This window comes from Myotis lucifugus, unplaced genomic scaffold, assembly GCF_000147115.1.
Source record: "Myotis lucifugus unplaced genomic scaffold, Myoluc2.0 scaffold_117, whole genome shotgun sequence".
Classification (NCBI taxonomy): Eukaryota; Metazoa; Chordata; class Mammalia; order Chiroptera; family Vespertilionidae; genus Myotis; species Myotis lucifugus.
Genome location: NW_005871165.1, coordinates 3,339,908 through 3,365,871, shown reverse-complemented (window position 1 = coordinate 3,365,871; position 25,964 = coordinate 3,339,908). Strand labels below are relative to the sequence as shown.

At 53.8% G+C, this 25,964-nt stretch overlaps 1 protein-coding gene across 1 annotated transcript in view; it reads right to left on the bottom strand.

Annotated features, from left to right (window-relative positions):
- ZBTB16 (zinc finger and BTB domain containing 16) overlaps window positions 1–25,843 on the bottom strand; it is a 179,416-nt gene extending 153,573 nt beyond the window's left edge. The window contains exons 1-2 of the mRNA XM_006093508.3: window positions 25,558–25,843; window positions 21,484–22,847 (exon numbers count right to left, since the gene is read on the bottom strand). Of these exons, the coding sequence (XP_006093570.1) occupies window positions 21,484–22,757 (1,274 nt within the window). The 5' untranslated portion in view covers window positions 22,758–22,847; window positions 25,558–25,843. The remainder of the gene's footprint in view (window positions 1–21,483; window positions 22,848–25,557) is intronic.
- Between the last annotated feature and the right edge of the window lie 121 nt (window positions 25,844–25,964).

Genomic DNA, 25,964 nt, shown 5'->3' with positions numbered 1-25,964 from the left:
GAAGGTAGAGAGGCACAGGTAGAACTCACTCGACACACACCATGTTCTAGTTTCTGGCAGGACTGTGTACCCAGCAGGCGGAGGGAAGGGAGGGAGGGAGGGAAACTCTAGAGATCTGGACGTCATCACAGAGAGGTCAGCATGGGAACCATGAACTGCCCAGAGGAGACCGGAGAGCGAGGAGAACGGGCAAGGACACCTTCCTGGGAAGCACCCTCACTGTGGGATGTCAGGGTCACATTCCGCGCCAACTGACTCACTGACAACCATCACCTTCCCTGTGAAGAGAAACTACCAGCATTTTGCAGATGAGGAAGCAGACTGGGGCCAAGGTGCTGGCCGCTCAGAAAGAGGCGGCACCGGATTCAAACCCAGGTCCCGCAGAGCTCCCGGCGCCAGGTCGCACTGCCAGTGAGAGCGTTTCAGGAAGCACCAGAGGCAGGAGGACGGGGATCGATGCTGGAGTCCAGCAGGAGCTGCTTTCCTGACCCGGAGGTCACAGCGGCCTTGGGAAGAACCGTGCTGCGCAGTCACCAGAGGAGAACCAGACTGCAATGGACTGAGGAGCTCCTGGGGCAGACGAAAGTTCAAGGCTGGGAGAGTAAACGCGTGAGCACCCACCTACGGGTGGCTGTGAGGATGAAATGTGTGCATGCAACACAAGTGCTTGGTGCATAGCGAATGCTCACCTCGCTGTTGTTTACTGAGCACCTACTATGCGGGCCCCGCAGGAGGAGGAGGATGAAGCACAAGCGCTGTCCTCAGAGAGCCCCTGCTTTTAGGGAGGCGAAAAGGAAGCTCCAACAGTGTAAGAAGAAGGCGGAGCCCTCATCATCAATGAGGCACACTGCAGATGCTGCAGGACACAGGGCCGTGCTGTCCACGGAAGCCTGCCCTGAGGGGGTGTTGGCTGGGACCAGGAGGCCAGGGAGCAGGGGAAGGCCAACCGGATGGGGGAAGGGAGGGGGTTGAATGCCAACAACAAAAGCACTCATTCCCAACCTGCTCTGCTGGAACTGGCCGGCTTCTTAGAGGCCCGGGTGGAGTGTGCACTGCTGCCGTGTGCACAGGCAGAGCGTGAACGTGGGAAAGGACAGGTGTGTGCAGAGTCTAATGTGTCCCCCCTCAATTTTGCTGGCATCCCCCTAAGTGGAGTGTGACATGCGAGCAGGCGTTTGGACGGGGGAGGGGGGGGGACTTCAGAAAAAGAGCAAGACCCAATCAATCCAGGCAGCCTGCAAAGTTCTTTAGCACCCCTCCCCCACCCCCACCCCCTCCCCGACCCCCACATACTCAGAGAAGTTGAATGACAACAGAGAGGGGCAGCATTCTAAGCAGCTGCACTGCCTTGTCTTCCAAACCTCAGTTATCCAGCCTCCAGCCAACCAAGCCTGGCAAATGCCCACAGTGCTGGCTAGCATGGCATTCACAGCGCTCCACACGGCCTGGCCCCAACTCACTTTCCTGCCTGTGTTCCCATCCCACCCATGCCCACTCCCCACTCCACCACACTGTGTATGGGCCTCCCACCCCCACTCATACACGGCTACATCTTTGCTCATCTCCTAGCTAGAAATGACAGCTCCTACCTCCACTTGTCTAAAGCCTAGCCTTCCTCCAAAGACTGGCCAAATGCCACCTTCTCCATAAAGCCCTCCTGAAGCTCCAATCAGAAGCATTCAGCCCTCCCTGGACCTCACTTACATAACTGAGCACAGGATGATGCACACACAGCCATATGCAGGGGATGTATTAATATCTCTGTGCTGCCCACAGTGCTTTGCAACTACCCAGCACACATTAGGTGCCAGTACATGTTTTCTGAACTGAACATCCATGGTGAAGGCCTCACGGTATTGGGGTGTTCTTCAAACTGTGGGTGGCAGTCCATTAGTGGGTCTTAATTAACATTTCAAAATAAGACAGGCCCTACCAAGTTTGGCTCAGTCAATAGAGCATTGGCCTACGGACCAAAGGGTCCAGATTCAATTCCAGTCAAGGGCACATACTGTGGTCGCAGGCTCCTCCCCGGCCTGGGCCCCGGTCGGGGCTCATGCAGGAGGCAACCAATCGATGTGTCTCTCTCACATTGATGTTTCTCTCTGTCTTTCCCTCTCTCTCCCACTCTCCCTAAAAATCAATGGAAAAATATCTCTGGGTGAGGATTAACAAAAAATAAATAAAAATAAATAAAAATAAACAAATAAAACAGGAGACAGAACAGAAGAGAAACTATCAGAGTCCATAGCATCTATTACGTGATTTCGCTGAACCTTTGCTCGAGGGGTTTTTGTGTGGGCCCTGGGTTAGGATGAACACGCACTGTTCACTGTAGGCCACAGCCTCCATTCTAGGAAAACCCACAAATAAAAAACTCGTGTAGAAACCTGGGGGTTGGGAGGGTCACTACATGCTCTGTTCATTTGCCGATACCTCCCAGCTTCAGAACAGAACCGTCAAGGAAGGGTTTTATTGGAATTTGGACTAGAGTCCTCACTCACTGATTACTCCCGCAAGTCCCCAGACACACTGACCACGGCAAAACAGCACAGAGCTCCGTGGAAGGTGACTACGCAGGAAGGCACAGAGCTCCGTGGAAGGTGACCACGCAGGAAGGCACAGAGCTCCGTGGAAGGTGACCACGCAGGAAGGCACAGAGCTCTGTGAGGGGTCTCTGTAACTAGCTTTATGACCAAGGGGGATGTAGACGTTAACCCTTGGTTAACCAGACCACATTCCTGAGTTAATCTAAACACTGTATTTAAACCCAGAAAGCAACATCCCTAGAAGATCCAGGGCAAGGAAAGCTGCTCCCAGGACTGCTAACTTGGGGACCCCTCTGGGAAGGGCATCTGATCTGGGTTGGCTGCACGGGCTCTGGGGTGAGTCCCCTTGCCTCGCCTTCCTGGCCAGCATCACTCCTTTCCACCCCTCACCTCTCATCACCTCCTTCCCCCAACCTGTTCCCCAGGAATCACACAGCCTGGGCCCAAATATCTCAATTGGTTCAAAAGCCGCCCTCCTCATGAGCTCTTATCCTTCTCAATAATGAATTCCCCAGCCCTAAGTATGCAAAGAAGAGATGATACACATTTCTCTGTTGCTTTACGTTACAGTTAGTTAGACACCTTGAGGGAAGAGCAGCCTCTAGCTAAAAGGTCAGATAAGCTAAAATCAATATCAGCCGCCGCCTCCTCAATCTCTTAAATCACCGCCTTTCCTCCCCTGACCATCCCTGAGCCACAACCTTGCAGTGGGCCTGGCGCAACCTCCAAGCCTGCAAATGACCATCCGCTCAGGGAAATCTGAAGAGTGACCATCTCCTGATTCTTGTCACCACCCCCCCAGTTCCTTTTCCAGGTAAAAAAAAAAATTAATAATAATAAATAAAATCACTGCCATCTGTGGCAGCGATCAGAGAGCCAAAAACAAGGAAAATAACGTCAGAGCACATAATGGAAGCAACAGAAGGGAGGTTCTCAGGAGACACGATTAACGTAAGTGCAGCATCTTAAACAACGGGGTGGGAGTCTGGATCTTCTCCAGGTGGGTCGAGCCTACCTGGCTATGCCACTGCAGATAATCACCCTGATGAGATCCCATCGACAGCGGCATCAAATGTACACATCTGGAAGTGTCTAAAAGAGGGTGAGAGGACCTGACACTGTGGGCTAGGAGAACCCACTGCCTACATGCAGACTCTACGTAGCTTCCTTACAAATATCTCAAGGGCTATGGCTCAGTGTCCGTGACTAGAGAGCAGAATCAGTGGGGGCATTAAGAACTCTTGGGAAACAGAATTAGCTGCTCAGAAAACAGTACTGTCCCTGGTGTTGGGGGGAGAGGGGGTCCAAGCAGAGGCTAGGTGGCACAGAGCACGTGGAGGCCGGCCACAGACGTCCCTTCCAGCCCATCCTCCACCCGGGCAACACCAAAAGCCAGGGTACTGGCCCATCACCCCTAAAAGGGCAGGGGCACAGCACGACGGCTCACCTATTCATTCTGAAAAGGAAGAGGGGGAAAGATGGAAGGAAGAAGGTGAACTAAGTATAAAATACTCTTTATTGTCACTCCCTGGACCCAGCCGCTGGGATATTAAAATGTTGGCAAAGTCTGGCTGGCATGGCTCAGTGGTTGAGCATCGACCTAGGAACCTGGAGGTCATGGTTCAATTCCCGGTCAGGGCACATGCCCAGGTTGTGGGCTCAATCCCCAGTGTGGGGCGTGCAGGAAGCAGCCGATCAATGATTCTCTCTCATCATTGATGTTTCTATCTCTCTCTCTCTCTCCCTTCCTCTCTGAAATCAATAAAAATAAATTTTTAAATGTTGGCATTGCCGGCTGGCATGGCTCAGTGGTTGAGCATCAACCTAGGAACCAGGAGGTCATGGTTTGATTCCTGATCAGGGTACATTCCCGGGTTGCGGGCTCGATCCCCAGTGGGAGGTGTGCAGGAGGCAGCTGATTAATGATTCTTTCTCATCATTGATGTTCTATCTCTCTCCCTCTCCCTTCCTCTCTGAAAATCAATTAAAAAAATTTTTTAAACATTGGCATGGAGTTAACATCCCAGGACAGGGGCTTCTAGCCTAGACCCAGAGTCCCCCAAACCAACTTGCAACGCCGGCCTCTGGGGACCAGTGGGTGTCAAGCAGAGGAGGATAACGTCTCTACCGCCTTTGAGCTGTAACTGACGTGAGGCATTGTTTGTTTTAGGTTGTTTTGGGTTATGGGTGGCAGTGGGTGCCAAGCAAGACTGTCCCCCTTTCAGCTTCTCTTTTTTAAGAAAGACAAAGAACAGAGAAAAACAAAACAACCAAACACCCGCAGCCCAAGCCCCTGTCTGTGCTGTGGGCGGCCGACATGAGTTTCCTTTATCCAACCACAAAAAGGCATCAGTGAGCCGGCGAGGGGCCCTGGAACGGCCTTGCCCAGCCAGGGCCTGCCGCTCCGTTGAGGTTAGCAGTTACCCAGGGGCCAGAGCCACGGGGCCAACAGACCGGCTCCCGTTGCACAAGGCCGGCCTTATCTCGCGCCACGGTCGGTTTGCAATTGCGCAGCGCGGCAACCACAGCCCAGACCCGGGGAGATAGCCGGCTCCCCGCCTGCTATCGCGAGGCCAGGGGGCGTCCGGACGGTTAGCCTGCCTTCAGACCGGCGCCTTTCTCCTAAGAGCGAGTCAGAGCGCCGGGAAACGGTCCAGTGGCCGGCGTCACAGCGGCCCTTCCTGGGAACCTGAGGCCGAAGGCCCTCCCCAGCCCACCTCCCTCTCCCAGGCCCGCCACCCAATGAGAAGAGATGGCAAAGGTCCATTTCGGGTCAGGTCAGCAAACCTTGGTAGAGCACCAGGTACCGGATGGGGGAGAGGGGCTGGTGGGCACCCCTGGACCCCTTCTCAGACAGGCTGTGGGCGGCAGGACAGGCTCGGGGACCCTGTCACCGTGGGAGCGCCGCCGTCACTGCTCAGGCGCCTTCCAAGCCGCCCAACTGCCCGAGAATAAAGTCTAAAACCAACAGCAGGGACAGTTGGTGCGCAGCGGCCTGGTTCCAGGCTCTGGGCAGACCATAGTATGGCTGCGCTCCCTGAGATCCCCCCATGAAACCCTCAGGCTGCCCCACACAAGCACCGTTCGGGGCGAGGAAAGCGTGGCTCACGGTGCTGAGGTCATGCAGTCTGAGAACCTGCCCATGGTCTCCCCACTTCCGCACGCTGCCATCTCCCCTGCCCGGTCTGGCATTGAGGGCACCTCCCTCCGAGCCCATCCCACCATTCCAGCATCAATCGTCCTCATTCCAGTCAAAGGAAGGGACTGTATCAGGGATCCCAGCCTCATGGTAACTGTCATTTCGTCGTTTTTTTGTTTTTTTTTTTTGCAGCACTGCTGGCAAAAGCTCTCTCCCCTAAGGAAAGCCCGTGGGGCAGAAGCCCTGCTTGACTTGCTCGTCACTGAACACTACGGTGTCGGGTGAATTTCCCGCCAAAATATAAGATGGCGCGTTAAAATGCCTATATCTTTTGAAGTATGGGTTCGATTGAAATGAAATATTTGGTAATACGCAGTTACAATCGGCCCGAGTTTACACGTTTCCCGCACTCCACCGCAAATCTATATGAACCGAGTTTAAGACGGCTCCCGCGGAGTACGCGCAATTCACGCGAGCCGACTTAACTCGTTTCCCGCAACCCAAGTGTGAATTTCCAGGGCCCAGCACACAGTGTTAATTTTTTTTAACTAAAAAGGAATCCCTCCAGGTAGAAGGCATTGCATATCCGAGTGTCTTGTGCTTTCTCTGTATATCTACCAGAATCTTTCCATTTTCTACTTTCTATCAGTTACCCACATGTGCATACACGTTTTAAGTATTGTAACGTCTCTGTTCAAATTTAACTTCTCTGCTCCCTGAGAATTAAGTCCCATGTCTTACTCATCTTTGTCTCTTAAACCCCCTGATACAGTGTATCACCTGTAAATCTAAGGACCCGGTACATTAGCCGACTCCAGGTGAGCAGGAGACAGGTTAAGGAATTCCCCAAGAGGTAAGTCGCCATGCCCAAATCCACCCAGCACCCCTCACCCAAAGATCTGAAACTGCTCTCAAGTCCGTCACTCCTCCTACCTCCTCCTCGGTGGAAGTGGGGAGCAGCCCTGGGTCGTCATAGACAAGTCTGTGAGGGAGGAATTAAAGCAGGCAGGGAATGAGAAGCATGGGTGCTTGTCCTGGTCGTGCCAGTAGTTTGCTGTGTGACCTTGGGCAAGTCACAGAGCCTCTCTGGGCCTTCACTTACTCCCCCCTCGATGAGCATGTTGAAATGAACCGTCTGATGGGCCCTCCCAGCTTCACCATTCTACGGTCCATGGTTGAGAACCCATACAGAGCAGGTGGCGAGCTCTGCGTGCCTCCTCCAACGAGTGGTAAGAAGAGGGTAGAGGGCACCTAGGTCCTCCCTTACACAGCTCCTCAACCCTCCGAACCCTTGCCAGTGAGTAAGCCAGTCGGTCCCCCTCATTAGGAAGGACGACAACCGTGATTTGAACATGGATCTGAAGTAAATAAAAGGGAGAAAGCAGAGACTGAAATGGGTTTTCAATAAATAACCTCCCCTCTAGTTAAACCTGAATTTTTCCCACATACGTAGACTTTCACAGATCCAGTTTGGGAGCATTCAAATTAACACAACCTGGTCTTAAATACCGTGCAAAACACATAGTAAGCATTTTGCTTTTATTTATGTCATCAATGGTTTCAATGGGGATGACTCACCCTTCCTCTTTCACACTCTGTTCTAATATGGTTACTATAAATACTGCGGGGAGGGGGGGGGGGAGAAGGAAAGAGATGGGGGGACAGACTCTGAGCGACTGAGCCCTGGGCCTCTGCACAGCAGGTCACAAAACATCCAGGTCTGACAGGCAATCCCAAGGTGGATGGGCGCGATCATCAAGAGGAAAGGCAAACATTGTTCCCTCCACGCTCCAGGTGTTCAGGGCACGTTAGAAAAGGGACTAATACATACGAGGAGGGCTCCTTTCACCTCCCCAAACCCTCCCAACAGATCCAGGAGGGATCAGATCAGGCCACCGTGCCCCCCATGCCTTCCCCACCCCCTTAGAGTCAGTTCCTATGTCAAAACTCAGGCCATTCTTTCTGAAGCCAAGCCACATCTACTGGTCTCGATTTTTTTTAACAACAGAAATGCCCCTCAGGACCCTAAACTCACAGGAAGCCAAACCACAAATGCAAAGCCATTCCGGCAGTAGGAGGCATCTGCCTGGGACCGGCCCTCGGTAGCGGCGATTCCTTCCAACCAGAGCAGCTGGGAAGCACCAGCCCCGTGCGGCCTCCCACCTAAACAGTGAGGCCAATGTTCCCCCGGGGGCTGCGCCGGCAAGTCCTCTATGAGTTCTTTCCAGAATCTACCGTCAGGGTCAGACAGGCATCCCCTGTCATCATCACTCTATTCACCAGATTTGTCACCAAATTATTGTGACCATTTCCAACAGCCTAATCTATCCTCCCAAAGGACAAGGCAAAAGAAGGAGGCACCGACTTCAGAAAAGATTCCCAATCAAGATTTCCAAAATGTGTGGGGCCATGGCCACAGCACTGGATTAAGGGGTCACTTATTCAATACGTAGGCCTCCTCAGAACAGCGGCCACACTTCACAAACAAGACCTTTGTGCTCACGATGTACTTAACATTATTCATCTACCATCTCATCTGCTGGCGGTGAGCACAGGGTTAGTGTATTATCCATGTACACAGTGCCCAAAACAGAAGCTCTCACTAGTTCCTTTCAGAGCTCCTCCCCTGGGCCAAAGCAACAGGCTTCGAAGGGTCTGTCCACAGCTCACGTGTGCCCGTTTACCAAGCATGTCCCTTGTGCTGTGCACTTTATACATATTTTATTCACGTAACCGCCTTAAAGGTGTTGGCCTCGTTTTTCACAGAACAAGGAGACGGGCTCAGAAAGGCTGAGAACTTGCTCAAGGCACACGCCATGCCCGCTGGGCCTGGGTTTTCAGCCAGGATGCCTCGCTCTCAAGCCTGTGCTCTCCTGATCACTTCGCACGCTGTCCCTAGAAACCAGCACCTCCCAGAAAGCCTCTCCCGTGAGCGAGGGCGCCCCCTCCCCAACAGGGCCTGGGCTGGGACCCCTCCCCTATCTGCAGCATCGCGTGGACTTTGGGCGAGCTGTTTCAACTTGCCGGTAAGTCTATTTCAGCAGATACTCCTGCTCTAAATAGCACCTCCGTGATCTGCAAACAGTACAAGGACATCAAAACAAAGCTATCAGCTGTGTTCCCAGCTTGAGCCGCCAGTCCAAACTCTTTTGTTTGATTCTCAGAAAGCCTATTGACTAGGTGATGGGGTCAGAAGTTTTCCCTGCACCTCGTCTCTCCCAGAACCAGGCACCCTGCTTGAAGAAGCAAATTCAGGGCAGATGGGAAGCGTCCACCCATTTAAGATTTCAGATTTACAGACTTTTTGGGTAAGCACCCATCACTTACCAGCCAACAACTTGGGGGAGTGGGAGAGGGTTAAGGGAGAAAAAGATCGGAACTAAAGGAGCCAAGATTACCGACATCCTTTCCCCTCTGGTATTAGCACAGGCATCCGCAACCCACTCAGCGAAACGTTCTCAGACTGTGCATGTCCACATAAAGGGGGAGAAAAGTAGGTGAGGGCAGGAAACTGATAAACTGCGCGATAAATGCAGCTGCTGTGTTGTACAAAGTACCTGTTTCCTTCCATCAGGTGCTTTCACACATCTCCACCCCGATCTGCAAGAGGGTCCGGTCCTGTCTGCCCACCTGGTCCCTCCTTCCCAACTAACCACCCCTCACCCTGACCCCAACCGTTTATCTCTGCATATTGGAAAACCGGCATTTATCAAGTAATCTACTCCTCATAGATTGTTAAACAGACCACAGGGGTTATCAGTGGAGTTGATACAGAAAGATAAACAGCAACCCCTTATGCAAATAGCACTAAGAATGTGGGGCTGGCCACAGGACAAAACCGGAATTCGGGGGAGCAGGAATCGGAACAGTTTTCCTCGGTCTCAACCCAAGAAACCCGCAGGAACCTGGAGAAGATTCTCTGGGTGGGGGTTCCTCTTCCTCTCCGACCGAGAGAGGCAGGTGCGTGTGTAGGCCCCACCTGTTTTGCAAAGAAGAGGGGTGGCTTCATGTCTAACGGGACCCTTTTCTGTGACTACGAGCTTCTCCTCCTCGCAACAGCCGTTTCATTTTCCTGGGCTTTCAGGCCCACTGGAATGTGCTTTGTTCAGAGAGGGAGAAAGGGGTATTCTCCAAATTGGGAGTAGAGGTCAGAGGGCAGGGGCGAGAAAAGCCATGGAAAACCAGGAGCTCTGGGTTCCGAAACACAATCCGCGTGACCAGGACGTGCGCCTGCTCCTGGGCCCTGCGGGGCTGGCCCTGCCCCTGCGCAGGAAGAGGCAGGTCCGGTGGCATCTTTTCAAACTCTTCTCGTCGTTTTAAGGGCAAAGTCACATCAAGAAGCAGGAGGTGAATGGCTCCAAGTGACAAAAGAATTGGACCCAGAGGGACAGACAAGCTGCTTCTCACACCAGGCTGCGGGCCGGGAGGGGAAATGGGAGAATGACAGAACCCAGGGCTGATGAGAATGAAAGACTGAATGGAATAGGCTAATTTACACAGGAAGCAAGCACTTACCAGACCCTTCATCTCAACACACAAAACCCTCGGCCATATCTGGAAGCAATTACATCCAGTTAACATGATCTGCTCGCCACTAAAATTAACTGCAAACAGAAATATTTTTCACTTTTGCAACAGGGGATGCCAAGGTCTGGCCTCTCCCCTCCAGCCACCCTCCCTGCCTCATTGAATCAACTGCTGGGGAAGATTTAGCAGCTCCTCGGCTCAAACAACAAAAATCACTCCTGCGGCTGTCAGAACACAAAAAGTAAAATAGTGGATGATCACGAAGGGGGAAAGAGGGGAGACGTGGCCATGAAAACCACTGCGTTAAAAACTGAGGGAGGAGAGGCACACGGGCCCCAAGGGGTCTGCGGCGCTCACACGGCCAGCCCTGGGTTTCCACACGCAACGTCAAGGAAAAGAAACTTGTTTTTAGAGTCGCTGGATTTAGCAGCCGCTTCACGTTGTTTTTAGGTACCATCTTTTTCCCTTCTGCCGAGGGGAAGGGGAAGGGGGAAGTGGGGAGGTAGACTCACACATGTTAGCAGGTCCTTAATTTAGCAGAGCATTTAGGGGACAACTGTCATGGTTGAGCTTTGCACTGAACATTTCCGATCCCTACTCCACCAATGCTTCAAAGCAACTTTCACCTGCTGTTTAATCAAGACGTGCACCGTTTTTTCACGTGGAGGATAAAGAAACGGCTGAGAGGAGGTGAGAACGTGCTCCCCTCCGGTGTGTGTACCCTGAAATGGGCCAGTAACCCGTTCTCCAAAACTCGGGGTCCAGCTGCCTCGACAGGCTGTCCTTTCCCTTGCACCCAACCCTGAAATCAGATGATAACGTCCCCCCCCACCCCGAACTACTGCTGGCGATTCCATAAACACGGGAGACAGATGGGCAGATCTGTTTTCAAGTTCCTAAAGGAGGTGTCACCTCTGAGCCGGTCCCCCACAGGCCCATCTCTCTGGACCACACTCTGCACGCTTCCCTGAGAGTCTGGTTTGGTTCACTCCTTTGTCACCGGGGCCTTTAAAACGGCGGCAGCAGCAGCAATAGCAGCAACAGTCACGCATCCGTTCGCCAGACAACTCACAAACGCCTCTCCTTAAAAAGAGTGAGGCAAAAGCTTCCCTCACGAAGAAGGTCAAACACTGCTGTTCTCTGCAAAATTCACATTTAGAAACAGTACTCACCGGCCGAAAAAGAAAAGAAAAAAAAAGAACAACTTAAGTAGCCTTTCTTTAATGACTCTAAGGCTACGATGAGAGAGAAAAAATGGTCTCGGTAAATTAAACAGGAAAAAGGGCTGTGCCATACTTTCCAGTGTTTAAAACAAGTTTATGTTGAGAAAAATAAAAGCAACAGGCACATCCTCTCAAACACTATAACCTGACACCACACAGCGTTCCGAGCTGGGCCGCATATTCCGTCGGCATCACCCTATGGACAACGTCACGGCAACACTACAACGTCGAGGCTGTCACTGCCCCTCCCAGAGGAGGACGGGGGAGGCGCTTGGGAATCTTGCCGCAAGACAGAGCTTGCAAGACGCAGAGGATGAATTCAAACCCAGGTTCAGCGTAGTGCTTCCTAGTTTCCCATCACTGTGACCAACACCCCCAGAAAATTTTGAAGCTGCAGGAATGCAAAAGCAAGCAGATCATGACCGCCCCCCACCCTCCAGGACCCTCCTCGCAGAGATGAGCCCTGCCAGCATGACTCCTCGCACTCATCTAGGCACGGACACTCGGCTCTGTCACCGCACAGCCGTCCGGCATGGCAACAGTTAAGGGGCCCTCGGCAAATAAATCAAAAGTTCAAGGCTGCAACATACCACAGTGATTCCCGCTTTACATATGACAAGAACCAGAGAGGGGCTGAAATCCCAAGCATCCTGCGCGGGGCTCCCCGGCCAGCACAGGTTACACCGCCAGGGTCAGGGCCGCGGACCTTTAGCAGCAACATTCATTTCCTGAACAGGACAAGTTCTCCTGACCATAAAGCTAATAGGAACTTCCTCGCACGGCGAGCCCCGGCTGACAGGGCTACTTGTCACTGGCCACGCAGGAGGAGAGCGCTGGTTCCCATTAGTGGGTTATGACGCCAGGTGCTACTAATAAGGTACATCGGCAAGAAACAAGGGCCTGCTAAGTTGTCTCTCCGACTCTGGAAGTCATCAGGAGGGGCCTGACTTGAAGAGAGGGGGTGGGGGCTGGGCAGTTCAGCCGCAGTAGACCCCGGGCAGCATCTAACCTGCTGAAGGGCTTAAATCAATACGTTTCCAACACTCCCTCCACGTTTCCCCCAGCTACCATAAGAGACTCCCCCAAATTAACACTCGTAATGTTTCCCCCGGCACTCCAGGCTGATGGATCACCCAGGGCCATTACGGCCGGCCACATCTGCTTCTCACTATGGCAAGGAGAACTGTGCCAACAGGCCTAATGACATTAAGATCACAACGCTCGGCTAATCCGCTTAGAGACCGGCGCTGGGCGAGGGTGTGAGGCTCAGAGAGCGACTCCCTGGTCAGGAGTCACAGGAGAGGCGGGAGGCAGGGAGGCGGCCTCACGCGGGGTCCCTGCTGTGTGCGTTATGCTACATGGTCCCGGCACTCACATGTTTAAAACCACGCTGAGAGGTAAGAGGCTACCCTCACCTCACAGGAGAGGAGCCTGACAGTCACACAAGTGGAAGCGTTCCCAAGTTCACAGCGCAGCTCTCGCACGCAACGTGGACCCAAGGCCAGTCTTCATGCCTGGCCCCACTTCCCTCGGGTCTGGGGGTACACATGGCTTGTTCTTGGCGGGCCTGCTGATGCTGGTTTGTTTGTGTGTCTACGTCCTTACCTATATCGGGAGGATCTAAAAGACCCTAAAGCAGGGAAAACTCTAAAAACCATTTCCGACTGGCCCACAATTCTCCTCTTCCTCAACATTTCCGTGACCAAATCTAGTAACGTCACCACTAGTCCTCCACTGTTTCAGGAAGTTCTTTCTCTCTTCTAACTTGGATTCTTCCTGCTGCAAAGCTGAACACAGTCTCTTCCTGGTAAAGAAAAATCACGCCTTGAGGACAAGAGTCAAAAGTGAGCTAGGAATTTAGAATTAAGCAGGTTTTTCAAGTTTTCAGCCAAAGTTTCCGTGCTGACAATAAAGTACCGCAGATTCCCTCCTTGCAGCTGCAGAGATAAACCTCACGTAGGCAAAACCCAACCATAGTTTTCCCAGAATGAGCCGGCATAACAAGCACACCGGGGCTTTTCAGGGGAAATGGTAGCAAGGGGGATTTCTGATTAGGCTGGCATGGAGTAACAGCATGGAATTTTCAGTTTTGCGAGTGGGTTTCTTTTTCTCTCCCTTTTTTGTTTTTTGGTGTTTTTTTCAGGCAGCACAAAAGGCCTCTATCTGGAGAGGCTGGTCTCGGTGTCAGTAAGAGACAGTGTAGTAGAGGCAGGTCCTTGGGCCTTACTGGCCCCGACCACCACGCACCTGGACCCCGGGCAGAAGCAGCACACTCACAGCTCCGCTCCGCGGCAGCCCCAAGAGGCAGCCAGGCCGGAGCAGGCCGAGCAGCGAGCCGCCTGGTCACTGGCTGCAGGGAGCGCGAGCTGGCCGTCCTGCATTCCCCTCCCGTTCTGATCCCACCAGGGGCCGAAGGGCCAAGCAGCACGCAATGGAAAGAAGGGTGCGAGTGGAGCCAGAGGCCTGGGCACAAGCCCTGGTGCCACCCTTGCCTGTCTTACCACGGACAAGTCCACTGACCACTGTGCTCCCTCTGCCCATCTGGGATGCAAGACTAATATCCACCTTAGAGGGTACCTCTAGGGTTTGGGAAGATTCTGACGATGGATGCACTTAGCACAGAACCTGATCTGTATCAAGCACTCAAAACAGCACTTGCTGAATTCACCCTTAGAACGCTGCTGCACAGGGGTGGGGAAGGGGGGGCGCTCTGGAACGCGCAGCACCCGCAGCCCGGACTTCCTCAGTGGGCGGTGCTGTGCCCCTCGTCTTTGCACGCCTGGCCATGCGGGCAGGCCACAGGACACAGCACCATGAGCCGCCTGGGCACGGGGAACTGGGGGTGCTGGAGCGTGGCCCAGCTAAATTTAAATGAGAACTGCAATGACTCATCAGGCCTCGGGTCAATGGGACAAAGAGTACCCTGGCCACCAAGGTACAAGAGATCAATTTCTGGGGAAAATGCCGGTGCTCGCTGTGTACCAGCCCCACACAGGGCCCGAGGCAGCAGGTTTTTTGGTGCTGAAGGAACCAACGCCTCTGGGGAAAGTAGGACCTGGCCCAGCACAAACATGTCTTTCACCTTGCACCACCAGTGTCCCCCGCGTCACAACAACAATGGCAATAAAAACACAGTAGCAGGCCTGCTGGGTTAGAGCGTCGGCCTGCACTCGGAAGGGTCGTGGGTTTGAATGCCCCGTCAAGGGCATGTACCTGGGTTTGCGGGTTCAATCACCGGCCCCAGTCACGGTGCATGCAGGAGGCAACCAATCGATGCGTCTCTCTCACATTGATGTTTCTCTCTCTCCTTCTCTCCCACCCTCGCTTTCACTCTTTCTAAAAAAAAAAAATCAATGGAAAAAATACCCTCAGGTGAGGATTTAAAAAACACACAAAATAATAGCAAACACATATGGAGCACTCACCCTGTGCCACATTCCTTGCACTTTACAAATATTTAGTAATTAGTCCTTATAACTAACCAAGTGTTTGTTATTATTCCCATTTGACAATCAAGCAGGCACAGAAAGGTTAGGTAAGGTAACCAGAGTCACACAGTGGCAAATAGTGAAATCGGGGTCCTGAGCCAAAAATAGTCTCATTTGCTCAAAATATACATTTACTCTGTATAAAATGTGGGGTGGCCTGGCTGCGGTGGCTCAGTGGTTGAGCGTCGACCTATGAACCAGGAGGTCACGGTTCCATTCCCGGTAAGGGCACAGGCCCGGTTTCGGGCTTGATCCCCAGTCATGCAGGAGGCAGCCATCAATGATTCTCTGTTATTATTGATGTTTCTATCTCTTTCTCCCTCTCTTCCTCTCTAAAAATCAATAAAAATATTTTTTAAATAAATAAATAAAACGTGGGGTGGGAGGTGGGGCAGTGGGGATGCCACAGTACATTTTTCTTTCTATCAGAATAACTGCCATCGCGTCAGGCTCTCACCGAACATGGCCAACACAGAACCTAAGAAAACCTCCGTGACCGTGGAAAACTCAGAAACCCTCCACGGGGCAAACGGAGACACACCTGTGTTTATTCAGCGGGACTCTGAAGTCTCACACTTGGGCTTTCCCTGGGACGTGTTTTAATGTCATTAATTTACAAAACTGAAGTGATTGGAAATGTTTTTCTCCGGAATTAGCAACAAATCAACGAGTTGTGAATGGGGTTTAATTTTAACAGTTTAGGATAATCACTATCTTAGATTCATAAATAGTGTCCTTAGAACAAGCAGGAGGGAAAGTGTTGCTGAGCTAAAGCTGTCTCCCCACTCCCTCCCGCAGCTCGCGGCACCAGCCAACGGTGACAGCAAATCAAACTGGAACTTCTCACTGAGATGAAAGAGCATACAAGCTTCCTCCATTGGAAATAAAGTACATCATCTTCAAAATTTCCCAGCGTTCAGCCTCGACCCCAGGTGACTCAGTAACCCTAAGCAGGCTTCAGGATGTAGAAACGACGTCAGAGCAGACAGACTCGGATCTAACTGGCCCCCTATGTTAGCTGGAATCCAGACTCGAGCAAAAGTCAATGAACCAAGAGGACCTCATGAAGACGAAAGTGGGTCTACAGGTGGTAAAAGAACTACGAAATCCAGAAACAGTTTGTCCAAGTGCCTAAGTTTACAAATGAAGAAATTAAAGCTCGGGCTGAAAAAAAGACTGACAATGGTGACCAGAGTTTAAAAAAATAAAATAAAATAATAAAATAAAATAATAAAATAAATAAATAAAATAAAATAAAATAAAATAAAATAAAAATAAAGGGCTGGGCCTCAAGGCCTGCCTCTCGGCAGCTGCAGACCACACACAGTCTCCTATCTGTACACCCAACTTCCTCTCCCAAAGACTGGATTTCCAGGAGCTCAGGAGGTTATAAACTTGAGCCATTCATCACCCCCAAAAGGATACTTCCTGGAAATAGAAATGGATTCAGAAAGGATTTGGGCAAATCTGTGAATGACAGAACAGCCATAAATAGATACTAAGAGGAGCTGGGCACCACCTGACCTTTAGGATTGACGTCAAGGAAGATAGCTGTAGCCTCCTATGGTGGCATCTCAGGGACAGGGTTGGCACCCGAAGACTAGGTCAGATGGAACTGACCCAAAACGGCATGCACATGTTCTTATATGGCCTGGCGTGGAGCACCCGGGGCTGTGCCTTAGGTGGGGCTGGTCCTGTCCATTTATAGCGATGCAGCCTTGGGCAAGTCACTCACTGGCTCCACGGCTGGTTCTCCTCATCTGTGAACTGGAGCTGCTAATGGCCCTCAATCCCTCATCCAAAACCCTGAGGTGCTTCAGAAACCCAAATTGTTCAGATTCTACAAAGGAACTATGGGGCTGATCGTGTCTGCCCAGTCCCAGAGGAGTCTAAGGAAGCAGCACTCTGTAATCAAACACATCAATATTTTTGCAGCAAAACAAATGAATATTCAAAATAGACAGGATAAATATAGCCTCACATCAGTTCAGATGAGGTTTTGCCACTAAATGAGTTTGCTGCAAACTTACAAAGAACCTATCCACAGCTTGCAGAGTTCTTCAGACTTCATCTTCACAGATATGGAATGACGGGCCTGCCTCCCCTTTGGGGAGGATTGAGGTTAAGAAACACAAAGTCAGTAAAGATGCTTTGCAAAGGAGAAAGTGCTACAACTGATAAAAGGCATTCATAACATTATTGCTGTTGCTACCATTACTCCACAGCATACTCTTTTCCAAGCAGAACTTGGTTTGACCTCACAGGTGCCTAAAGCTGATAGAATGATCAAAAGGGGCCAAGAGTTCAGGGCAACTTCTAACCTCCCCAAACTGGCCAAAACCAAGGTCAGTGGCTATTGGCCCTCTCCATGGTCAACCACTGAAAACAGAGCAACTGGCCACCTGAGAGAGACCGAGGCAAAGGGCCAGGCAGAGCTCTGACATCTCAACTATATGGCTCAGGCACCCAGAGCTGGGTCTAGGGAGCTGGCTGAGACGGTTCCTTTTGGTTCCTGAGCGTCTCTGCAGGAGCCAGGCAAGAGACCCTACTCTGTGTGTGCAGGACACGCACTGTCGCTGGCCTGAGGGTTTGTCTGTAGAAGATCCAGCATCCTAGGAAGCCAGATCCCACGCGGATCCTGCAGCACTGAGTTCAGAAACATCTTACAACCAGGCTGTATGAGCCTGGGGAGGCCGAGGGCTATCAATGACGACTGTGTTCACACTTAGGTGAACATACATATCACATACGTATGCCACTCTGAGAATGAGAAGGTGCGTCTGGCCCACGGGAGCCGGTCCCCAGAGCAGATCCAGACAAGCCTACGTGCAGAACTGCTCCAGCCTTTCAGAAGAGGAAGAGAAGGAAGAGACTGAGCCTAGAGAGAGACTCCAGAAGCTTATTGTGGCCCTCCCAACATCACCCTCCCTCCCTCAGTCGTATCTTCTATAATGTGGGCCTCCTGGGGAAGGTGTGGGGGCCCAGAGCTTGCTCCTCCGTCTGCCTGAGAATGCTGCCGATCAGGTCTTCGAACTGTTCTGACTTCCTTCTGGACCCTTAGGGAAGTCAGCCCCAGTTGATTTATTCAGGTAGTGTCTTTGTCTGGCCTTTCCTTCCATCCAGGACTACATTTAACATTGTTTTTACACCTCGCCGTGTACTGTAGGGACCACAACTTCACTAGGTTTCATTCCAACTTTCTGTCATGCTAACAGGCTCCTCTCTCACCAGCTTGGGGCCCAGTCACGAGGAATCCTACTGATGGCATTCCATAACAAGCTCTCCTTCCTGCACCACTTCCCAGCAAGCTCCCCTTCCTTCCTCTCCATGCCCTTCTGCTCCCCAACAACTGCAAGGGACTTACCCTTTACCAACAATCTAGCCTATGGGCTTAAAAACAAAATGGGGGGGGGGGGCGGGTAATAGATCAACCAAAGGACTTGTATGCATGCACATGAGCATAACCAATGGACACAAACAGTAGGGGGGTGAGGGCATGTGCTGGGGGGTGGGAGCGGCTGGGGAGAGGTCAATGGGGGGGAGGAGACTTATGTAATACTTTAAACAATAAAGATTTAAATAAAATTTTTAAAAAGACAAAATAAAATAAAATAAAATAAAATAAAATAAAATAAAATAAAATAAAATAAAATAAAATAAAATAAAACCTGCTCAACTGGCATTGCTCAGTGGTTGAGCCTCAACCTGTGAACCAGGAGGTCACAGTTCGATTCCAGGCCAGGGCACACGCCGGGGTTGTGGGCTCCATCCCCAGCCAATTCAGTGATTCTCTCTCATCATGGATGTTTCTATCTCCCTCTCCCTCTCCCTTCCTCTCTGAAATCAATAAAAATATATTTAAAAATAAAATAAATCTGTCGCCTGTTATTGCACTATGTTCGTCACTGTTATATTTCAGCCAATTCCATCTCCTGATGTCAGAGTCTCCCACTGGTTGTTGTGTGTTGCTTCTCTGTTTTTGCTGGTAGCTGGGATGTGGGGGAGGAACAGAGAACAGTAGGAAGTAGGGAAGTAGCACCTTAATCCAGGAGCTCTGAGGGAGAGAGAGGGGCAAGGCCGTCTGACCAGGAGCTGCGGGCTGCCCGTCTGAGGAGGGCCGGGCTGCGCAGGAGCATTGTGTCCCCTCCTTGATTTCTTTAGACCAGCGGTTCTCAACCTGTGGGTCGAGACCCCTTTGGGGGTCGAACGACCCTTTCACAGGGGTCGCCTAAGACCATCGGAAAACACATATATAATTACATATTGTTTTTGTGATTAATCACTATGCTTTAATTATGTTCAATTTGTAACAATGAAATTGGGGGTCACCACAACATGAGGAACTGTATTAAAGGGTCGCGGCATTAGGAAGGTTGAGAACCACTGCTTTAGCCCCTCATGGCTTTCCACCCTGGCACTGCCCCAGGCCCTGGCTTCCTGGGTGGCAGCAGCTTACTCTCCACCCTCAGTCAAAGCACATTTTCCATGCCAGCAGCCCACAGCGTGACACCAAGGGTCCAGGACCAGCGCCTCAGCACCCCAAGTCCACAGGACAGGGCCACTCCCCACAAGGCCCGCAGCCAGCACAGCCCCGGGACGGCCGCGCTGTGGACACTAGCACTGGAGCTCGGATCCAATGGGGTTAGGCAGACGTGAGACCCAAACAAGACGGGGGACAGAGGGTCAGTTCTTCACCTTCACAGTTATTGCGTACTGTCACAGCTCCAGGGACTTCTAGCTATTACTTCATTAATTCAGCACCACACCCTGCTAACCACCTCCATTTTTAAAAGTAACCCAAGAAAAATATTTTTTTAATAAATAAATAAAAAGTAACACAGGGCTCAGAAAGGTTTCCTAAACTCCAGTTTCACCACCTCGCTCGCTCCGTGGAGTATCACACCGCCAGGCCCAGCCCCTCCCAGGGGGACCGAGGGTCCCGCAGGACGGGAACTTGGAAGTCCTGGGCGGGTGGCGGTTCGTAGCCCTCTCAGTCAAGAGAGGCAGCCGGGCCCGAGGAGAGCCAGCAAAGCGTTTCCTTCCCACCAGAGCCCGCTTCTCACAGCACAACACTGAAATCATTCACATCCGGAGAAGACGAGAAACCTACCTGGTCAAGTTTGAGGAGGGGGTTTCCTCTTGAGGAAAGTTTGAGCAAAAACAAACACGAACTCGGTCTACTTCTGAGCGGCACAAGCATCAAGACACACCTTAGCGGTGGTTATTTTTCCGCACCCGCCGGAAAACTCGGCTAACGTTTAGCTCAGCAGCACTTTCCACGAGGTAAGTAACCCTCAGACCCACGATTAGGTACTGTCACTGTCGGAGTCCGCCTCAGCTTGGGGTCATCAGACAAACCTCCAGACGCCTCCCCCTCTGCCCATACTCCCTCAGTCACATCCCCTCCTACACTAATGAGAAATGGAGGAATGGGGTAGACAGAGGGGTGCAAAAGTGGGGATCCCCCAAGAACAAAGAGCAGGCAAGAGGGCACACAGGCAAATGTTATCACAATGACGACAGAAACTGGACTTCTCCATACCACTCATCAGACCCAGGGACTGAGGGTAAAATGATGGGCATGTCCTTATGACAGATGCAGGCAAACACCAGACCCTACTGATGAGGAATCTTCAGAACCCTCTGTGCTACGGGCACAATCCTCTTCAGGACTGGATGACTCCAAAAGGCAGCAAAGGCCTTTGGAGCTGAATTTGAATCCAGCTCTGCCTCCTACTTTCTCTGCGATCCTGGCAAAAGGTCTCCGTGTCTTCCCATGTGAAGGGAGCACATGGCCTATCTCAGAGGGCCGTAACAAAAACGTGACTCCACAGCAAGCACTTAGTATTGGAGCAGGCATGTCCTAAGCGCGCAATGGTTATTTCACAGAGAAGGGACAGAAGCCAGAGGAAGCCAATGCTGGCCCCAAGTCTCTCATACCCCTCCTTCCCCCTTAATATGTAAATCGACTCCTTCTAAATGTGTTTCTGGAAACAGAGAATGGGAAGGGAGAGAGGAAGCCACGTTCCTGGTGATGAACGTTCACCAGGAATGACGTTCGGACCGGCAGCTGCTCTCGCGCCCTAAGCAGCGTCCGGCCCCTCCCATCCTCCTGAGCTGCAGACCGCCTGCCTCAGCAGAGACCACTGATGGGAACTGAGTACCTGAAACCTGGCGGCACGGCCAGATCCAGGCCGTGGGACACCTTCTCCTCAACCCCACCTTTTCTTCTCCCTCCCTCCACGTTATCAGCCACTCCAGGCCAAAGAGAACAGGTCCAACAGCAGAACAAGCAAATGGGAGCCCGAAAGCAGAAAGCGTCAAGAGCCTAGTAAGATCTGGGTCCGTGCGTTCCCAACACATAGGCAACACCCTAGGCCCCTCACCACACTTGGAAGGCATACCCCAGTCCCAAGACTTAGAGAGACATGGGTTTTTTACAAATAGCAGGAAGGACAGGGGAGTCGGGGCCCCAGGACTCGGGAGCAGCCAGGGATGAGGGCAGGCTGCCAGGGCCAGAGATTTGGGCCAGGTGACACTGGGGCTGGCGAGGGACCTACCTGTGCTGCTCCACAGCCTCGTTGTCAGGAAGATCCACCCCACACACGCTGCACGGCTCCCCGAGGGTCCGGCTCTCCGACTTCATGCCCACAGCCAGCTCACCCAGCTTGCTGAACAGCTCCCTCTGGATGAAGCCCTGCGGCAGCAGGCTCCCGTAGGTGCTGAAGTCCATGGACACCGCCAGAGCGGGCTGCACCTGCACGTGGAGCCCGGAGGACACCGAGGACGGCATGTTCAGCACCGAGTCAGCCTTGTGGTTGGGCAACACGGAGTAGACGCCCAGATGTTTCTCTGCGGTGGACGCCAGGTGCTCCTGTCGGCCTGGGGGACCCTGGCCGGCCTCCGCGGGGGTTGGCAGCTGCTCGGCACTCTCCTCGCGCCCGTAGTGCAGCTCCCTCGCACTGGTAATGACGCTGCTCCGAGTTGGGGTCCCGGGCCCCTCTTTGCCCCTTTCCTCAACCTTGTCCCCCAATCCGCCTGAAATGCTGGACTCGGCTGCCCCAGGGCTGTCCTGGCTGGGCACCTCGTCCACCTGCATCATCTCTGTCTTCACCTCAGCTACCGCAGGGAGCCGCCCAGCCCCAGCCAGAGTAGGTTCGTCAGGCCCTGCAGGGGGCTGAAGAGTTCCCTGCAGGAGAGACTGTCCTATGGTCATCAAACTGTCCACTGCGGCCTTGGTGGGACTCATGGCTGCAAGTCCAAATGAGGTGGACATGGACGGGCTCTGGTCCGCCATGGGCCCAGGGAGGCTCTGCGCAGCCACGCCGGCATACCCACTCTCCTCGCTGGAATGCTTCGAGATGAAGATGTTCTTGAGGTACCGAGGCTTGCGGTCCTCTTCTTCCTCCGCCCCGCCGTCCGCCATGGTGGCCTCCGTGTCATTGTCGTCTGTGGCCTGGATGGTCTCCAGGATCTTCAGGCACTGCTCCTCCAAGTACTCGATCTCCAAGATCTCGGCGGCGTACAGCAGGTCATCCAGGTCCTCCGCCTTGGCCTGCAGCGTGGCCGTGTAGGCATACTCCAGGATCTGCTGGAAAGTCTTTGGCGAGAGGAAGTCCAGAGTGTAGTGCTGGCTGTTGCGGTGGAAGAGGATCTCAAACATCTTGCTGGTGCAGGCCAGCACGGTCCGATGGGCATGGAACTCCTGGCTGTCCACCATGATGACCACGTCGCACAGCGTCCCGGCCAGCCGCATCTGGTTGGCCTTGCACAGGAGCCCCGAAGGGTGGCTGGGGTTCTGCAGCTGGATCATGCCCATCTTTGTCAGATCCATGGTGCTCCCCGCGGCTTAGGCATGGGGCTCTCCTTCCTTCCGGGCTCTGCGTGGTGGGGCGGGCTGGGTTTCGTGGGCCAACGGAGAGGGCTAGAAGGGAGAAAGGGGGAAGAGGCAAAAGAGATGACAGAATAAAAGCTAGATTAGTCAGTGTCCCTAAAATAATTCAAACAATACAACCCCACCCTCATTCAGCTAGCAAGAGCATCCTGGAGATTTTAACAGAGGGCAAGGGGCTTCCTAGAAATCTAGGAGTCTGCCTTTACAAACCCACCAATGAGAGCAAAGATAAATTTCTGCCATACATATGCCTAATTCACTGACAAAGTAAAATGAAAATTACAGTGGAGTCTTCAGAGCCCTGGTCTTAAGTCTAAGAGTGGGGGGGGGGGGCCTGTGCAAGGCCAACATGTTATGAGGAGGTGCCCAGCACTTGCTGAAAATCAGTAAGAATTGAGCCATTTCCTTTGGTCAAGTTAAGCCCTGAGTTTCACTCTCAGCCCCTGTGCAGCAAACTTCATCTTCAAAACAACGTTTTTCTGAACCCTGCTTCAGTGTGGTGGCCCCAGGAGCAAAGCCAAGCCTCGCTGGGGCTAGCAGCCTGCAGTCTGGCCCACAGACATCCAAGGGCAAGGGCTCTTCTTCAGGCCCATCCTAACACATGGGTGCACACTTATGTAAGATGCCTCACTTACCCCTGCCCACAGGGCCCAGTGGACAAGAGGACCTATAAAATGTAGGAGGGCAGGTCGTGGAGGACCTAAGAAGAGAGGTCACAGGAAATATGGACCCTCACGGCCAGGAGTGCAATCTAGACATATGAACTCCCAGTGTGTCCCGCGGGCTCTCTGGAGGGGGCAAGTCCTGTGACCAGGAGCAGCAACTGCTGCTGGGCATGGCTCCCGGTGCTAGAAGTGACGCTGGCACCAGCATCTATGGTGCGAGTTACAACCAGTATGAAGGGAAGACGGGGCTGGGAGACAAAGGTCTCCCCCACAGCAAGCTGTTCAGGATCAATAACAGCCCCCCGCCCCCTCCCCAGCCGTTTAAAGACTTAGAAAGACCTCGCAGGCCCAGTACCCTCCAGCCTCTGCCTTGCTGTGGTCAAGAAATGAACTGGGAGCAAAGCGGAGCAAGGGTTCTCCCTAAATCTCCCAACACTACTTGCTTCTGCCCCCAGAAGGAGCCCTACGGGTTCCAGAGCCAAAAGCGCCCGCAGGTAGGGTAGCAGTAAGTCTCATCAAGCCCGCTGGCTGCCCAGCCTGGGGTGGGGACTGAGGCCATTCATCCTCGCCTATGGCTTTTCCACAGACTGCTTCGGGGTTTCCGAGAGCAATGCAACGAAAGGAAGCTGGGCTACTGAATTCCTTCCCAAACACAAGCTCCTTGGGTCCTAAGGGAAATCTGGGTGCCCTCAGTCAGCCGGGCCTCCGGCCCGCGGCTCAGCGCGGCGATCCCGGCGGCGCCGGCTGCAGCGCCCACCCCGGCGCAGCGGTGGAAAGCTGGCGCTCACCCGCCCGAGCTCTAGGGATCGACCGCGCTCTCACACACCCCGTTCCCAGCCACCCCCACGGAGACTTGGAGACGACTTCGGCAAACTTGGAGAAGCAACTTTTCCCGGGGATCCAGACGGCAGAAAGGAAGGGAGCCGGTCTAGGGAAGAGGAAAAGCAAAAAGGGACCCGGGCGAAAAGCTTAGAGTTGGGGCGGCCCGAGCCGCCGGGGCAAGAGCCGGGAGGTGGACCCGCTTCGCCGCTAAGGGGAAACACAAAAGCCCCGCCGGGAGTTGTGGGGGGGAAGGCAAGGGAGGGATCGGCCCGGCCCTCCCTCTCCGACCCAGGGCCGTGACCCCCGGGAGCGAAGGGCAGGATCCCCGGCCGCGAGCCGGCGCCGCCAGCAGCGGTGTGCCGGGCCCCAGCACCGTGCGCGCGTCCCGGGGAGCGGGCGAGGGAGTCCGCGCCGAGGACGTCTGAGCGCTCCCGCGGGTCCGCAGGCCGGGGAGACCGTGCGCTTTTCCACCGCCCGCGGGAGTGTCCCGGGGCCGAGAGGGCGAGCTGCGGGCGCGCCGGGTGGGAAAGGCGCCCGAACGCATCAGGTGCAGAGCCTGGCACCCACCAAGTGCGGCCGGGAGCGCACAGCCAGTTCCGGCGTCACGGCCAGTCCCGCCGGGCGCCGAAGAGGGCCCGGAGCCCTGGGCGCTGCGGAGCTCCGCCACGGCCGCCCACCCTCCTAAAAAGAGGGGACCAAGTCTCACCAAGAAAAAAGGGCCCACCACGTTCTCCAAAGAGAAACAAAACCCAAGCGAGTCCCAGTCCTGCTCCCCTCCGCCCCCAGGTCCACTCCTCCGATCCTCCGATGATAGCTTCCCAGCCGGCCGGCGAATAAACACACAAATAAGCCACAACCCTCTCTCGCGCCCGCGCACCGGTCCGCATACATATGAGCACCCACCGCTCCCGGCACCCCCAAGCCTCGTGAACCCCAACCCTCCGCTCGCGCCCTCAGTCCCCGAAGACCGCTCGGCCCCCCACCTCTCACCCCGACCGTGCCCTGGAGTGGAAAGGTTGGGGTGGCAGCTGTGCCCAAGCTGACAGCCGGGGCTCCCCCTTCTACCCGACCCCAACTGGCGGCGGCGGCGGCGGCGGCGGCTGCAGCAGGAAGGGAACCAGCCGAATAAAATCAGGCGCAAGCCCAGCGGCCGAGTGGCCGAAGCGAACGCGCCCCCCAGACCTCTGCAACCCCGGGCGTCTCGGCAGAGGCTTCCCCTGGGCAGCGCGCCCCTCCCCGGCCCCCCAGCTCACCGCGGCCGCGCCGGGCGCTGTGGGGTGGGCGTGCGTGCCTCCGGGGGTGTGCCAGTGTCGGGGAGCGGGGCTGCGGGAGAACTGTTGCTCTCCGTCTCACGGCGGCAGCGGCGGCGTCGCCCGGCAGTTCGCAGTACCCGCTCTCATCGCCCTCAACTCCTCTCTGCTGTGAGGTTAGCAAATCACCACCGGCTTCGGCGCCTCCGCCGCGTCCCACGTCAACGCCGAGCCCCCTCCCCTGCGAGGCCCCGGCGCCTCTCCATCTTTAGTGCTGGCGGCGGAGCCGGGCTCCGCCCCACCAGCTCCCCCCCTCCTTGCGAAAAATTAGAGTCACCGATGAAACACTTACACAGCTTTAGGTGTGTACTCTGGATACTACTGCTGGGGTCCATTAGGGTCTATAATGA